Source organism: Pagrus pagrus (assembly GCF_965226575.1).
Source record: "Pagrus pagrus genome assembly, chromosome: 12".
NCBI classification, from domain to species: Eukaryota; Metazoa; Chordata; class Actinopteri; order Spariformes; family Sparidae; genus Pagrus; species Pagrus pagrus.
Window position 1 is genome coordinate 25150863 of NC_140196.1, and position 15079 is coordinate 25165941.

At 42.1% G+C, this 15079-nt stretch overlaps 1 protein-coding gene across 2 annotated transcripts in view; it reads left to right on the plus strand.

Moving 5' to 3' along the window:
- Nucleotides 1–1278: 1278 nt before the first annotated feature.
- Nucleotides 1279–15079, plus strand: part of pappa2 (pappalysin 2) — a 76744-nt gene continuing 62943 nt past the window's right edge. The window contains exons 1-4 of one of the 2 annotated variants that reach the window (XM_084369168.1): nt 1279–3011; nt 9411–9643; nt 10369–10596; nt 10777–11375. In XM_084369168.1, coding sequence (XP_084225294.1) covers nt 2021–3011; nt 9411–9643; nt 10369–10596; nt 10777–11375 — 2051 coding nt within the window. In that variant the 5' untranslated portion in view covers nt 1279–2020. The remainder of the gene's footprint in view (nt 3012–9410; nt 9644–10368; nt 10597–10776; nt 11376–15079) is intronic. The other variant, XM_084369167.1, reaches the window with a different exon arrangement.

Consider the following 15079-nt stretch of genomic DNA (forward strand, 5'->3'; position numbering starts at 1 on the left):
TTGGATACATAACTTGCAATATTATATGAACATTTTTACTACAACATATTGCCAGTGGAGGAGGAAGCACTCACATCCTTAAGTAAAAGTAGCAATGCTGCAATATAAAAGTACTCCTTTACAAGTAAGTAAGTCCTGCACTGAAAATGTCAATCAAGTAAAAGTATGTAGGTACAGTACTTAAGTACTCAAAAGTATATTACATTTATGTTTTTATGGGTAGTTTAATTTATAACAGTGCATATAATTTTACAAGCTGCATCACACGTTTTGCATGAACTCTTAATCTTCAAGGTAACCAGTAACTAAACATGCAAACAGTCCCCTCTGAAATGCTGTGGTGTAGAGTGAAAAGTCGAGAACACGTACCTCAAAATGTATGTTGAGCAAATGTACTCACGTTCCACCTCTGCATTCTGCTCTTAATAATATTTTTGAATGCGAGACTGTAACTTGAAACAGAATATGTTTACACTCTTGTATTCTCTTTAGAGATGGATGGACGCACGGATGGATGGACAGACAGATGGATGGGTGGATGGATGAGGTCAAGACAAGAATAATAAAAAAGAAACATAAATAGACTTTACAACCCCTTTCCTGACTCCCCTCTGCATCAGAGGGATGCACAGCGGGACTGGGCAGGGGGATGAGGAGAGAAGAGGATTTCCCTTGTAAAACCCAAGTGTGAGGCAAGGCAAGGGAAGGACGCCACCCCTCTCCCTCCACCAGCTCCACCACACTTCTTCCCCTACCGGTGATGTCAGGGCGGGCAGGGGCTCCCTGCCTGACAAAAAAAAAAAAAAAAAAAAAAAAAAGAAAACCCTTTGGACTGGAGAGAATGAGAGAGAGAGAGAGAGAGAGAGAGAGAGAGAGAGAGAGAGATGGAGGAGTGAATGGAGGAGGATATTACTACTACTGCATGGACCGGTGCAGAGGAGCAGCAAGTCACTCTCTGAAGCGCACACAGACGCACAACAAAACCAAGAGGAGCTGACGCGCAGACGCCGACCCATGATTTGACGGACTAATATTTTTGTCCTCTCTCAGAAATGATAGGAAAGCTAGGGCTGCAGCACTTTGCACTGCACTGCAATTTGCCTCTGGAGTGACTTTGTCTTCTTTTTGTTATTACTCTGATTCACCTTGCAGCCATATTTTGGAGCAGGACGCACTAAATGATGCCGCAATGGTCAGGTAAAAAGAAATTAGGCTTTGTGTAAAGTCAGTAAATTACCTGATTCCACTCGGTATTTTCATGCAAATAAAATCATATATATATTTTTCGTAATTCAAACAAAAAAAAGGACATTTTCCTGAGTAATAAAATAACCCTGTTTTGGTCAGATTTGGAATCAGCCTGGAGACATTTCAAGATTGTTGCTTTACCTCATGAGCGCACTGAAACACAGACAAAAAAAATTGTTTGACGCTTTTCTACCTGTAAGCAAACAAAGTGACAGAGGCTTCGGATATTTTGCAGACGGCAGAGGCTGCATGAATGGAAAGGAGGCAAAGCGACTCCTCTAAAGGTCCGCGCAAAGTGCAGGAGTGTGGAGAGCCACTGCAGCTGCGCCAAGACAGGATTTAGATCCACTTATCTGATTGTTTTCTGTCCTTCTTAATGCTAAAAGTCTACTTTAGTCCAGATCAACACCAAACATATACCAAGAACCTCAATATGCAATGAGTCCACGAGATAAACTTTGAATGTGACATCCTCTTTATTAGTTTAATCCATTTGGAATGCACTGATATTTATATCGGAGTTTATTTTGATTACTTTTTAAAAAATTGTTTACCAAAAAACATTCATTTTAAATTCCAAAAGCAGGGAAAGCCTAAACAGTCGTTTCTTTATTGCTGGCTAAATGTGCGCAAATAAATAGCTCTAATAACCACAGTCTGGTGTGGGACCTCTTGCTGCTGACCTGGAAACCAGAGGCAAACTTTAAAGAGCTTTTTCCTCCCTCTTTATCCACAACAACACACCGCCAAATACCTTCCCTAACCTGAGACAATGTTGTTGATCAGACTACTGGCTGTCTTTCTCGTCCTCATCACCAACACGTGGCTGCTCAGCCCGGTTCGCTCCGATGCACTCAGCCGGTACAAACGCGCCATGGCCCGGCGGGCAGACCTTGAGCTCTCCAGGCTAGCAGGTGAACCCTGCACCGTCTCCGGCGTCTGGAGGTCCCGGCGGCAACCCCGCTCCCTCTCCCCGTCCCAACACCGCCCTCCAGCGGTCCGTCCGAGGACGCACATGAGCCGGCGAGAGCTGTACACTGTCAGGAGCGCTCCTGCGGTTTGTGCAGGAGGGTGTAGGTTTGATACCGGGGTGCACCGGGTCGCGCCGGCGGGGCAGGATAAGGGCAGCTGGGGGGAAACAGAGGACGCGGCGGTGGGAGCGGGGTACCAATACGTTACGTTGCCCGGACAGCTTTATGAGAAACGCTCCACAAGTGACGAGAGTTACCCGAATTATGACAGTAAAGGCGCCACACAGCACCCCGGGGTGTCTGTGCTTAAAGACGCCGGGCAGACTGCCTCCTCCGTGGGCCACGAACAGTCGACGCTCGGCTCCCGGTCCAGGTTCCCTCGCAGCCTCGACGGGACGCTTCCTTACGAGGAAGAGGGCAACTCCAGCCTGGAGAAAGTTTTTCCCGACAGCTCAACAGATTCCAGGGGGCTCCAGGTCCTCTACCGGCTGCAGCAGGAAGATGGGGATCAGCAGACCTCGACCGGGGCCCCGGAGGACGCTACCGCGGACTACTCCGGGGAGGTGGAGGAGGCGGATCCGCCGGCGAGCCTGCCCGTCGGCAGCTCCTCTCCCTGGGGGAGCCCCGTGCCGAGGGTGCCCCCCTCCTGGATGACCGCCCTGTACTTCAGCGGGCGTCGGGAGCAGCTGAAGGTGAAGCCGGCTGCAGAGCTGGAGCTGCCGAGGGCTAAGTTCAGCCTGGAGCTGTGGGTAAAGCCGGAGGGAGGGCAGAGCAGCCCTGCACTCATAGCAGGTGGGTGGAAAGTGATCATGTCCGCACACTGTGTTGGGGATAGATGCCCCGTAACACTAAACACATGAGTGAATATATTTGTCTCCAGTCACACTGGCTGTTCAAGTGACAGCTCACTGGTCACAAGCTCTAGACTGTGCTTGTTTCTTCATCTGCTGTAGTATATTCACATCACCCTCTTGAAGCTCGACCTGCCTGACTGGAAGCTCATAGGGGACTTTATTCAAATGTTAATGGAAACTTGAACATTTAAATTGTAAATCCTCACTAGCATTTCAGTTGTCCACATATGTGTGCCATATTTGAGTTGAAAGTGAAAATGCAAAAAAAAACCAACCCCAGAATAAATCATTTTTATGGACTCTATGGGCTTCCATATATGTCTATCAGCATCAGTCAGTCTGTTTGCTTTACGGCCAGTCCATCTTCAACTTGTGTCTGCTTCCCTGCTCGTTCTTGTTCTCTCCCTCTCTGTTGAAGGATTTCACTGTGACATAGACGGTCCATGGTGCTGCTGTATGTATGTTGTTGCAAATTGCTTGCGACAGCCATACTATTATCTAGTAACCCTAACAGCATTTGGGTTTGCCCTTATAACAGCAATCTCTTATGCTGTGTGAAATTCCCTTGTTAAATGGTTCCCAAGAAAGAGATACATGTCTCGGGAGGCTGCGTTTCACCGCGAAGGTCACACAGAGTTTATCCAGGGTTTACTCTCTTTGGTTTCCACTGCAGACATGGTGACAGGGACTATCACAGTGATCAGGAGTTCATGAAGGCATTTAGTGCTGAAACAATTAGATGATTAATTGCTCAGGTGATTGCCATAAAAATAACCACCAAGTCAAGTCATTTATCAAATTGCCAAACAGGCTGGTTTCAGCTTCTCAAATGTGAGTTGATTGATTTATGTAATTGTAAATTCAGTAGTCTTGGGTTTTGGACCTTAGAATGGACAAAAAAGGGAAATCTGAAGACATCACTGTGGCTGCTGGGAAATTATGATGTAAATTTTCTACTTGTTCTGAAGCCCTAATTACACTGTCCATCATCAGTCAGACAATTATTAGTTACCAGTGCTGTTGACATAGAATTTTAAAATTTGACATAGTTTGTCCACCACAGAGAAAAGACAGCTTTATTTTTCAACTGTAAGATGCCTGCACGCACGCCACTAAGTATGTTTCTTGATCGCAAAAAATCAAAGGGATCAGTATCAAGATTGTTTGCTTATGTTTTTGTGGTTATGTAAAAAAAAAAAAAAAACTATTGTCCACCACATTTTTGTTGGATTTTTTAAAACTCTTAAATATCACTGTCGGCCTCAATAATCCAGTATTGTTTGGTCTAACCAACACAGTGAAATGGATGCTTTACTAAAGTGACAGGTTATGCACTGGGATATGCACTTATTATTAGAGCCTGACCGTTACAGAATTTTTGAGGCAAATGCTGATACTGAAAAATCAGATATCAATATATCGGCTGATATGTATACAAACACATTTTTTGCATGATCCCTCAAATGTGGTTATCAAACACTCCTGACAAAGATATGTATGAGAGGGAGGCAAGATATTCTACTGTTTAACAATAACCTCTGTTGTCCAAAATGACATCACTGCACTAAAACAGTTATAAATTACTGCAAGCATCTTTTTGTTTTTGCATTATGTTCTGTAAAACAAGTTTTCATGTCGTCACATATCAGACAACGGATACACCGATAGACACATCTGTGATAAGCCGATATCGGTTGATAATATCGGCCAACCCTTTCCCTGCACATGATAGCTGATGCTAGCTTTTTTCTCTGAAAAGGAGCTGGGTGATAAACACTGGTTATCTTGCAGTGCTCTGATCACAGCTGCACAATTAATTGAAATATTATCGAAAGTGCGATATGTCAAAGTGCATATCCAAATTGCAGGATAACAGTGAATGTGTGATAAAGAGATTTGGATGCAGTACCGTAGTGCTGCAGAGATGTCCTGGCCTACAAATCTCGTTCTCCAGATGTGAAGAACTTGTGCTCGTTTGGTACAGACCCCAACGAATGTCACATCATTATGACTTTAATAGTTTTTCCGTGAAACTGAAAACTGTGATGCAAAAATGATCATTCCCACTCATCATGAATCATTTTGCAATCATAATATGTCAAAATAACTGTAATATAATTTTTAAACCATATTGTGCAGCCCTAGTTCTGATTAATTGTGTTTGCTGACATGTGTCAAGAAATAGAATGGTAACCTGAAGCTTAAGTATTGAGGTCCCAGTTAATAACTCATGTTTGTGTATTTTGTCCATGTCCATTTCCATCTACTGTGCAAGTTTTCCTCAAATTTGTGCCTAATCACACATACATTATTTACAACCAGGCATGCATGTACACTCAAACTAAAGAGAAAACAATAGTAACAACAACAACAACAACAACAACAACAGCAAAGCAGCCCTCATTGCTTTGGCTTGATCCCCCACTCTACCTTGGTTTAACCTCGTGACCCTGACATTTTTTATGCTCTGGTTACACCCCTGCTGACAATACTAATAATTATGATCCTCTAATAGATATTCATAATGATAATAATGATGCAGTTATAATGAATATGATGGGATAATGTTACTGACAAAGATCATGCTATTATGATGACAATGTTATGGGATAATCATACTGCAGTGATGATGACTATGATTACTATGTTGATAGTGATCATACAGATGGCTGTTAGTGATGATGACACTTCTTGATCATCACAATGGCCACAGTAATGATTCCAAGGTGATTATGATGCCAATATTATTATTACATTAGTAATGATAATTAGAGCTGCAATGTTAATTGATTATTTGTCAAATATTAAATTAATCACCAACTCATTTGACAATTTATATATATGAGTTTGAGTCATTTTTTAAGAAATAAAGTCTAAATGTTCTGATTCCACCTTCTTAAATGTGAGTATTTTCTGGTTTCTTTACTCCTCTGCTGCACTAAACTGAATTTCTTTGGGTTGGACCAAACAAGACATGTGAGGACGTTATCTTGGGAAACACTGATCAGAAATTGTCACCATTTTCTGATTCTTATAGACCAAACAGCTAATCGATTAATCGAGAAAATAATCAACGGTTTAATCGAAAATATTTGTCAGCTGCAGTCCTGATGAAAATGGTGATGTTCAATACCCGTTCTTTATTTCAGTGTATGCAAAAACATTTCTTCTTTGACGCCCCGGTGCTGTATTGTGAAATGCATCAAATAGGGATAAATACAGGTGATCCTATATTAAAGGATTAAGCAACTAACTTCCACAATGATCTGTAATGAGTTATCTGATGACAATAACTTTGTTTTTAAGCCATTTTTTGTCACAACAAATTAAATAACATTTTTGTTCTCAACACTGACTAAATAAATAGTTGCATAACGGCGTAAATTCCCAGAGTATGTTTCACTGAGACTCTCTCCTCATAGTTAGCCTGACTGTTTCCATTGATTCTGAGCAGTGAGTGCAGGCACATTGATCTTATGAAACCCTCATTTAACCAGGCCGTTCACATGAAGATGAACATCGCTGTTTTTCCAATGAGCCAGCGTCAGGAATGTTACATCTGAAAAGCTGCACATTTGACAGAACAACACATACATCAAACAAACTGAAAAGCTCTATGGTGCAGCACCACAGCTGTCCAGATAGTGAGGGAGACCACAAACTGTTATGTCCACTCACATTTACCCTGATCAAAGATCCGACTCCATTACTCAACTTTTTCCCCCTCATTGCTTCCTTATGTGAGGGCGGCATTTGTGGCATGGGCCGTTCTCTTTGTAGTGTCCTGAAGGAATCTGGCAAATACAGTGAAAAACAAACTTCTATTGTTTCTGCTAGACATGACATTGACATTGGTCTGACTTGCAATGGTCAGTGATCTTATAAATCTATTTGTTTGTACATTTCATCCTTTATTGTGATGTTACTGTATGTGTTGCAGATTGCTGAGTGCTTGACAAATATTGTAATGATGACGCTGATTCTACATTTCTTTAGGTGATGCGTATTATTTGATGCACTGTTTTGTAATGATTTTACTGCACTTTGGCCAACATTTATGTCAATTAACTAATAAAAATGACAAATGATGGTCATATTGATATGGTTCTGATAAATTCAGCAGTATTGTACAAGGCTATAATGGCATGTTATAGAAGAGGGCCCCATTGGTCCTGGAGTCCACACATGCTGAGAGAGTAAATGAGTTGGGTTTAATGACAGATTTGATTTTCAAGTTCAGGCAATAAAAAAATGAAGGAAAAAATTTTACACCTTGCCATATTAAAGTGACTACGAGGAACTTTTAAGTGTTTATGAAGCAGTCTCGTGAGTCCTCTGATGGTTATAAATGACCTGTAACAGTAAACGAGACCATCAGAGAAAAGACTGCTATTCTTATACAGTTAGTATTAATGCCTGTGCTCGGGTCCGATCACATATATCACATGTAAAAATCGAATATAAATACATCCATCCAGCTGTCTCTCTGTCACTCGCTTCCAAAACAAATGCACACGCCGGCGGCACACGCAAGCAAAGATCTTTACAACGGCAGGAACTGGTGTCGTACCGCTTTTGTCAAAAGGGGCCGCTAGAATCAACAAAAACTGAAAGTTCTTTGTCGTCACTTTAACTGTAGACCCCCTCATTTTTCCATCTCTGAGAATTCAAATGCATTTCATTTTTATCAAATATATCAAATATAATGTCTTTAACTTTAGGTTTGATTAAAGGCTATCTTATATTTTTTTTATGCCTGTTTAGATCGGTACTATATACTATGGTGTCTTATGATTCAATGTGAGGTGGCATCAATGAGAAGAAGACTAGCTGTATGACATGAAGTATCTAAAAAAAAATCATTGACATTTAAGTTGAGATTGCCTCTTCTTAATTATCTAGATCAATTTAATTACATTTAATAGCTCACACTCGTACATGTAGAATCTTTAGAGGTTGCACCAATTAATATTTTTTATGTTAACAATGGATCATATGATTGTGTGTAATATGAAACGGGTCCCTCGTTGTAATGGACTGACCCAACTCTGCAGTTCCCCTCAGCTCTACTGAGCATTTTAGCATCTTTTAGCTCATTGGTTTGGTTTTTATGGCCCTGAACTTTGTCATTTTCTTTTGCTCTTATTGCTCTCGTCAACCTTGTTTCCGTAGCAGCTAAAGAGCCAGATATTTCCCTCAGGAGTTAAAAGGCAAGTGGATATTGGAATTACATGGTCAGAAACACGATGCCAAATAAATGCTAATGCTGCTCAGGATCTGCTAATTGCCAACGGTTTGCTAACATGTTTGCCTAAAAACTTTAGAAGGTGATACTATGTACATGTTTTTGGCTAGTTCTGCTGACCCCTAGTGGCAAAAAGTAATGCAGCTTAATCAAATCCTTACCTAATTGAAATCAGTATTATAATTATGTGAGCCATTGAGACTATGTTGGAGATGAATGCTAGCCTTGAACCGATCTGTCTGGTGGTGCAAACATATAGATCACATTTCCCATAAACCAAACGAAACGATGTCATGATGATTTTCGGCAGTACTCTTTCTTCTGTTGCATGAAACACTACTAAACTTTAGCTCCATTCAAATTTGAATTTATTGATGATTTAGTGCACTTCGTAACACATTTAGCATTCCATATTTTACTGTAGATATTAAGCATAGATTGATACTAAAGTAGTTTATGTATTTGGCATTACAGTATGTGAACTGACATACAAGTATAATTTGATTTACTTAGCAAAGCTATAGCATCCTCATCGCTTCACTCCCCTCTAACTGAATTATATGCTTAACCAAGAAACTGGCTCACCTCCTTGTGGATATTTTGCCACAATTGCCCACTTCCCACACTTAGGCACACATATGCGTGTAAGCATATACACATGCACACACACATACAGCGTTGCGGAGGGTGAAGGGGTTCCCTGACCCTTCGCTGTCCTAGTGTTAGACATCTGGGGAGCAGATGTGGATCTGTGTGTGTCTGTTGCAACAGCAGATGGAAACATCAGGGCCTTGCCTTGGCTGAGTGAAATACCTCCGTTCTCCTTCCCCTCTCTGTTCTCTCCCGCTGTCTCTGGCTCTGTCTATTCTCTCTGTCTTACTCTCTCTCTCTGTGTCTCAGCCTCACTGTATGTCTCTCCCCCACAGTTGTCTGTTGTCTGCCGGACTGCAACCACTTGGAAAGACTGCTTGTTTGTGTGCCTATGTAAATTTGCTGACTTTTGACTTCGCAAGAGAGTATTTGCATGTTTTTCCCACCATAACTCTTCCAAAATAATATAATTTACTTTTCGCCATTTCCCCTTTGCCATAGGTGTATTTGACAACTGTTCTCATTCAATGAGTGAGAAGGGCTGGTCGGTGGGCATCCGCACTGTGGAACCTGCGGGCACCAGAGATGCACGGTTCTACTTCACGCTCCGCACAGACCGAGCCGTAAAATCCACCACTGTCTACAGCAACCAGCGGTACCGAGCCAATGCCTGGACTCACCTGATGGCTACTTACAGCGGCCGCCACATGACCCTGTATGTTGATGGAGCTAAGGTGTGTGGTTTTAGTGCATGGTTGAACTTTGGTTCATAGTTTGGTTGAGGTTGGTCATTTACTTCTTCACTTTCAACTTGTTAATCAGTGAAAAACATTGATAGTACTTTGACAAAGCAATCCCAACTCAAGGTCGCTTTCTCCTGAATTCCCCCCATAACATGATCTTCATTTATTTCCAAAGTCTTGGTCTTCCATGCTTAGCCTGGCTACCACCACCTGATGGTATGGAGAGTTATTTCCTGTCATGCAGGCGTAGAATTTAGAAGCTGTTAAGCTATTTCACTGGTCCGTCCTTGGCTTATCAATAATTCAATTTTGGGGTAACAGATCGTTTTTTTGAACATAAGCACCCACGAACAATCCATCAAAGCATCATAGTTTTGACATGTAAGCCGTTGGATTTGTTTGTCCTTTGACGGAGGACAGGACATCTGATTAATGTGTAGGCAGCCAATCAGAGCATTCAGGGAATACAGTGAATATGTCATATTAATTTTGTTGACAACCAGATGGAGAGCTACTAAAGTGACATTACCCCAACATTGGCAGCTTTAAAACGTGGGTGACTTAATACTAATAACTCTTTGAAAAATCTAATTAAATAAGGAAGTTGTCTTTGGAATGACCCATCAATCATGTATTATGTACAATGAAATGAAAAGACATTTGTTTCTGCTCCTCCTCTTTTCTTGGCTGTCATTTTCCTCCTCCTCTCCTCTCAGGTGGGAGAGAGCATTCTCCAGTCTGGGAATCTCCACAGTCCCTTCATGAAGACGTGCAGGACCCTCTTCCTCGGCAGTAACCAGTCAGATCAGGGACACAGCTTCAGGGGCCATATAGGGGGTGTGGTCTTGTGGGGCTATGCACGCTCTCATGAGGACCTGCTGAAGCGACCACTTCAAATTGACAAAAGCAAGCCACTCTTAGCGATGTGGGCTGACTTCACTAATGTAACCAACTTTATTTAATTTCTACACATTTAGTTGTTCAGTCTTTGCAGAAATGAGTTTTTTCACGTTATAAAGAATTACATATCAACACCACTCATTTAATTGTTATATACTGAAAATTGATTGAAAACAGTATTGAAGTTACCTAAAATATTTTTGGATTTTGCTTCTAACTTTTAGGTGGAACAGCTGTGGACTCCATACAAAGTTGGCCTCCATCCAACCGTCGTCACCACTCCTGTCCCTGAACAAGAGCTTGTCTCTTCATTCCTGCCTCCACCCTGCGGCCTGACACGCTGTGACAACACCGACATAATCTTTGGCTACAACAACAACTGGCAGCTCCTTCCCCCAAGGCGAGTTCGCTACAGAATCGTCAACCTTTCCAATGATGATGGGGGCAACCCCACCGTGTCTGACACCCAGATCCAGCTCCAACACGATGCTCTAACTGAGGCCTTTCGCCCTTACAACATCACCCTGGAACTGAGTGTGCACACTGTAAAAAACTCCAGCCTTCGACAGCAGTTTATCCTCAGCAACTGTCGAATTGGGAAGATTGGGAACCGCCAGTGTGACCCTGAGTGCGACCACCCGAGGACGGGCCACGATGGAGGGGACTGCCTCAGACTGGGGCCCTGCTACAACTGGAAGAGACAGGATGGAGTGTGTAACATGGAGTGCAACAGTATACACTATGACTACGATGATGGAGACTGCTGTGATCCAGAGGTCACCGACGTCCTCAAGACCTGCTTCGATCCCGAGTCCCCTGACAGGTGAGGTTATAAACACAAGTCATGAAATATTACCACTCTGCCTTTCTGTGTTTTTCTTTCTGCTTATTATATCACATTGAAAGCTTATCAGGAAAGGAGGGATTATGCCCCCACTTTTAATGTGATGCATAGGTGCAGGAAGTGTTGAGTTTAGGTAAGTACAGTAGTAAGTTGATTGAATAATGTAATGTATACAGGATGATGACCACTGGGATTTAGATTGGTTCCCTATAAACCTTGCGTTTCACTTTGCTATTCTGTCTGCCACAGGGCATGAAATCTCCCAGGAAAATTAGGCTAACTAGCGATTCAGTCAGGCTGGCAGCCTGGCACCATTTCTATCTGCTTTCAAGTCTCCATTAAAGACTAAATGAAGAGTGAATGTTTTTGGTAGATGCGACTCTGAGGAAAACGATATTATCCAGTTGTCTTTGTGACAACAACGGCAACATTAATACCTCTTGGAAACACTAGGGGGCAGTAGTTGTCTATTTCCTCTTAACTACAAATCACAAAATTGGCTAAATGGGCATGACTGAAAATAATTACTGTGTGACATTACAATGTTGTCACAGACAATGTGGAAATTACATTTGAATGAATTGATCATGACAAAAATTTAGTTTACATTTATGGACGGGCAAGGCCTAATTCTCTAATGATGGACCGAGCCTCTATTTAATCAGTTGTGTTATTTATTATTCTATTTAGAGAATTACAGTATCAAATGACAATGATCACATCTGTCTATGAACGGACACATTGACAAAAATGGACTTAGGGCCTTGTTTTTAGAGCATTGTAAGTAGTTTGTTTTGAGGAGGAGGTTGTTTCTGGTCACAAACATTTTATTGCATAGTGCCAGTCAGTCCATCGACATATAAATATTTATATCAAGATGAGGGGAAAATCTAAAAGGCTACATAGCTGGAGAGACACAGTAAAGAAAGCACCAGGGGGGTAAACATTTCAGCCAGTGAGGACAACAAGTCTTTCTAAAGGCAAGAAGTCTCTGAGCATAAATGGCCAATAATAAGACCATTTCTCCCCATGAGGTGAATATCTGCCTCTGCACGCTGCACTGCTTCGGCAGGGTTGTACAATGAGCAGCTCAACATGCTACATGTACAAATTGGTACTCTCACTTTCCCCAGTGGTTTTAGAGAAAGCTCTGTGAAGCGGGGATGGTGGGTTAAGAGGCCAAAGTACACACTTATTTTTACTAAACAACTCGAGCGGCAGCCCGCTGCCTTCCATTTGGTCTGACAGACAGGCTCATGCAGAGTTCCAAATAGCTTGCATGAAGTCTCGCCATGAAGTCGTCGGCCCAGGTTCTTAAAGACCCTATCCTTAATCCAAATTGCAACCACAGGCTTTACACTGGGCCACTGGGAAACAGAGCATGGGAACTGGAGCTATTTTTTAAAATGATAGATTTAGCGCTTGACATCTGCAGTTGACAGTGTGACAGCTTAACACAAGGTTGTATTAATGTTTTTCAAACCACTAGAATAGCTATTTTTTCCATTTATACTGTGGTCGAATGGACTTTTCTTTACCAATTTACAGGATTTGTTGTTGCAACTCCTTGTGCCATAACCCAGATCCCCACCTTGTTGAATATCTGAAAGACTCAATTGGTGTATAAAATAATGTTCTGTAAAAGTAAAGTTTCTGCACTTTGTAACTTCAGTGAGACAGCAGGATCACAGCGTTACATGTTTACTTCAAGACTTGACTTTTTAAGACATAACTGGGATTTATATTTACAACAGTGATGCTGCACTCAGAAACTGTGGGGGGTGCCAAATTGCACAAAATGCCAATTTCTACATAATGTTGTTTTAAAGTGTGTGTACAGGCCTTGGGGAGTACTACTGCATATGCAAAAGTAGTATAAAGCCTTTTTTGGCTCAGGCTCCATGTAATCTGATAAATTGCCTCCAGTGATGTCACTCAGTGGTTAGTTGCATTATGGGTAATGAAGGCCCACGTAGGTGAGGGAACTACAGCTTACAATCAGCTGTATCATCTCCACTACTGGCTGTATGCTATTACAAATCAATTGCGAGAAAAACACGTCAACCCATTAACAACAGAAAACAACTGAACATACAGTTACGACAGAATAATGTGTCAAGTTATGCTGACAGAGAATTTTCTGGCCCTGGTCGTCTGCTGGACAACAAGGGGGAGGGAGACCGGTGGAACCCGTGGCCAAGTGCGTGTTCTCAGCTGAAATTTAACTCACAGAAGCAGTCTTGGTTTGTCTTTCCACAATCCCCTCTGGTTTGGTCAAAGTAAATCCTCAAGTCACCAAGTAAGATGGAAAATTATTCCAGCTCTACACAGCTCTGACTATTTCTCGCTCCTCTGCCGCTTCATACCTCTCCTGTCCTCGCCTGCCATTTCTTCTTGTCGCTGAAATATGAAATTAGGTGATTTCACGCTGTACTGTATCCCTTCGTCTTCAAACCAGCATCCGTTGGTCTAAGAAGCTGTGCTCGGGTGTACAGCCATTGCCACTGGGAGGCTGCTGAGCCTAGTTGAGCTGAGCCCCGTTGCCTGTAGTGACTCCCCTTCCTGGTCCAACGTCATGATGTGGGCACACTCCCTTCAGCTAATAGGACCACTTTGCTCTTCGGTTAACTGAGCTGCTAGCTAACGGCAGCTAGTTGCTACAGCCAAAGATAGCAACAGCAAAGAGAAAAGTGAATAGCAGACCATTTCTTACAAATGACACCTTTAAATACTCAATAACTTGGTGCCAAATCTGGGTAGGGAAAGCAAAGGAGTAACTAGGAATTTGTATCTTTGCTTTCTTACCTACAAGGTGCCCTTGAGCAAGGTTCTTAACCTCCAACTGTGTCAGTGGCCAACAAAAGAAGATGAGTCTGGTTTTATTGCGTAGCTCCCAGGTTTGAATTTATGCAGCTGTGTGGATGTGAAACTTGTTGCTGAGTAAGATCATGGTGCTCGGTTGACTGTCCCTGGAAGACATAGGTTAAGTTAGGTAAAGGTTTAAGAAAAAAAGTTGGCTTGCATGTGTGTGGTCTCATTGCTTGGCCATATGCAGGAAGATCGTCAAGCGTGTCATAAGTGAATGTTAATTTATGTTGTCCTGTCGTGAGCTTGGTGGGATTGAGGCCACAAGACAGACAGGAAAAAATTTGGTTTGGTAGTTGTTATGGTTAGATGTGCCCCCTTCTCAGCCTGAGCTGTCTACCCTGCAGAGAGGAGATGGACACTAATGAAAAAAGTTGGACAGCAGACAGCACTCTGCTCTGTTGTTTTGCACAAACAGGGTTCTGGTTCTTTGGCCTCAATTATATAAAAATGCTCTGTTATTTATGCTAGATTTATTTTAATGGTTATTGCAATGAATATTCCGAAAAACAAGAGAAGTGATGTCCACCACACTTACTTTTGGGCAATAATTGGAATCTGTTTTAGTTTGATATATGACAAGGAATTGGAGAGACCAGTGTAATGTGTAGATGTTGATTTGAGCATGCTAAATCATGGCTCTGGATTTGAGCTGGTTTCTGTGTTTGTTTGTTTTTTGTATGAGAGACTTCCATAAACAAGGACTTTGCTGTTTGCAGTTTGAAAGCAAAATTCAAAAGTCACAGTAGGTGTGTACTTGTAAGCAGTGATGTAACTCCTGCAGTAAATCCTCCCAGAGTTCCTGTGCATAAGCTACC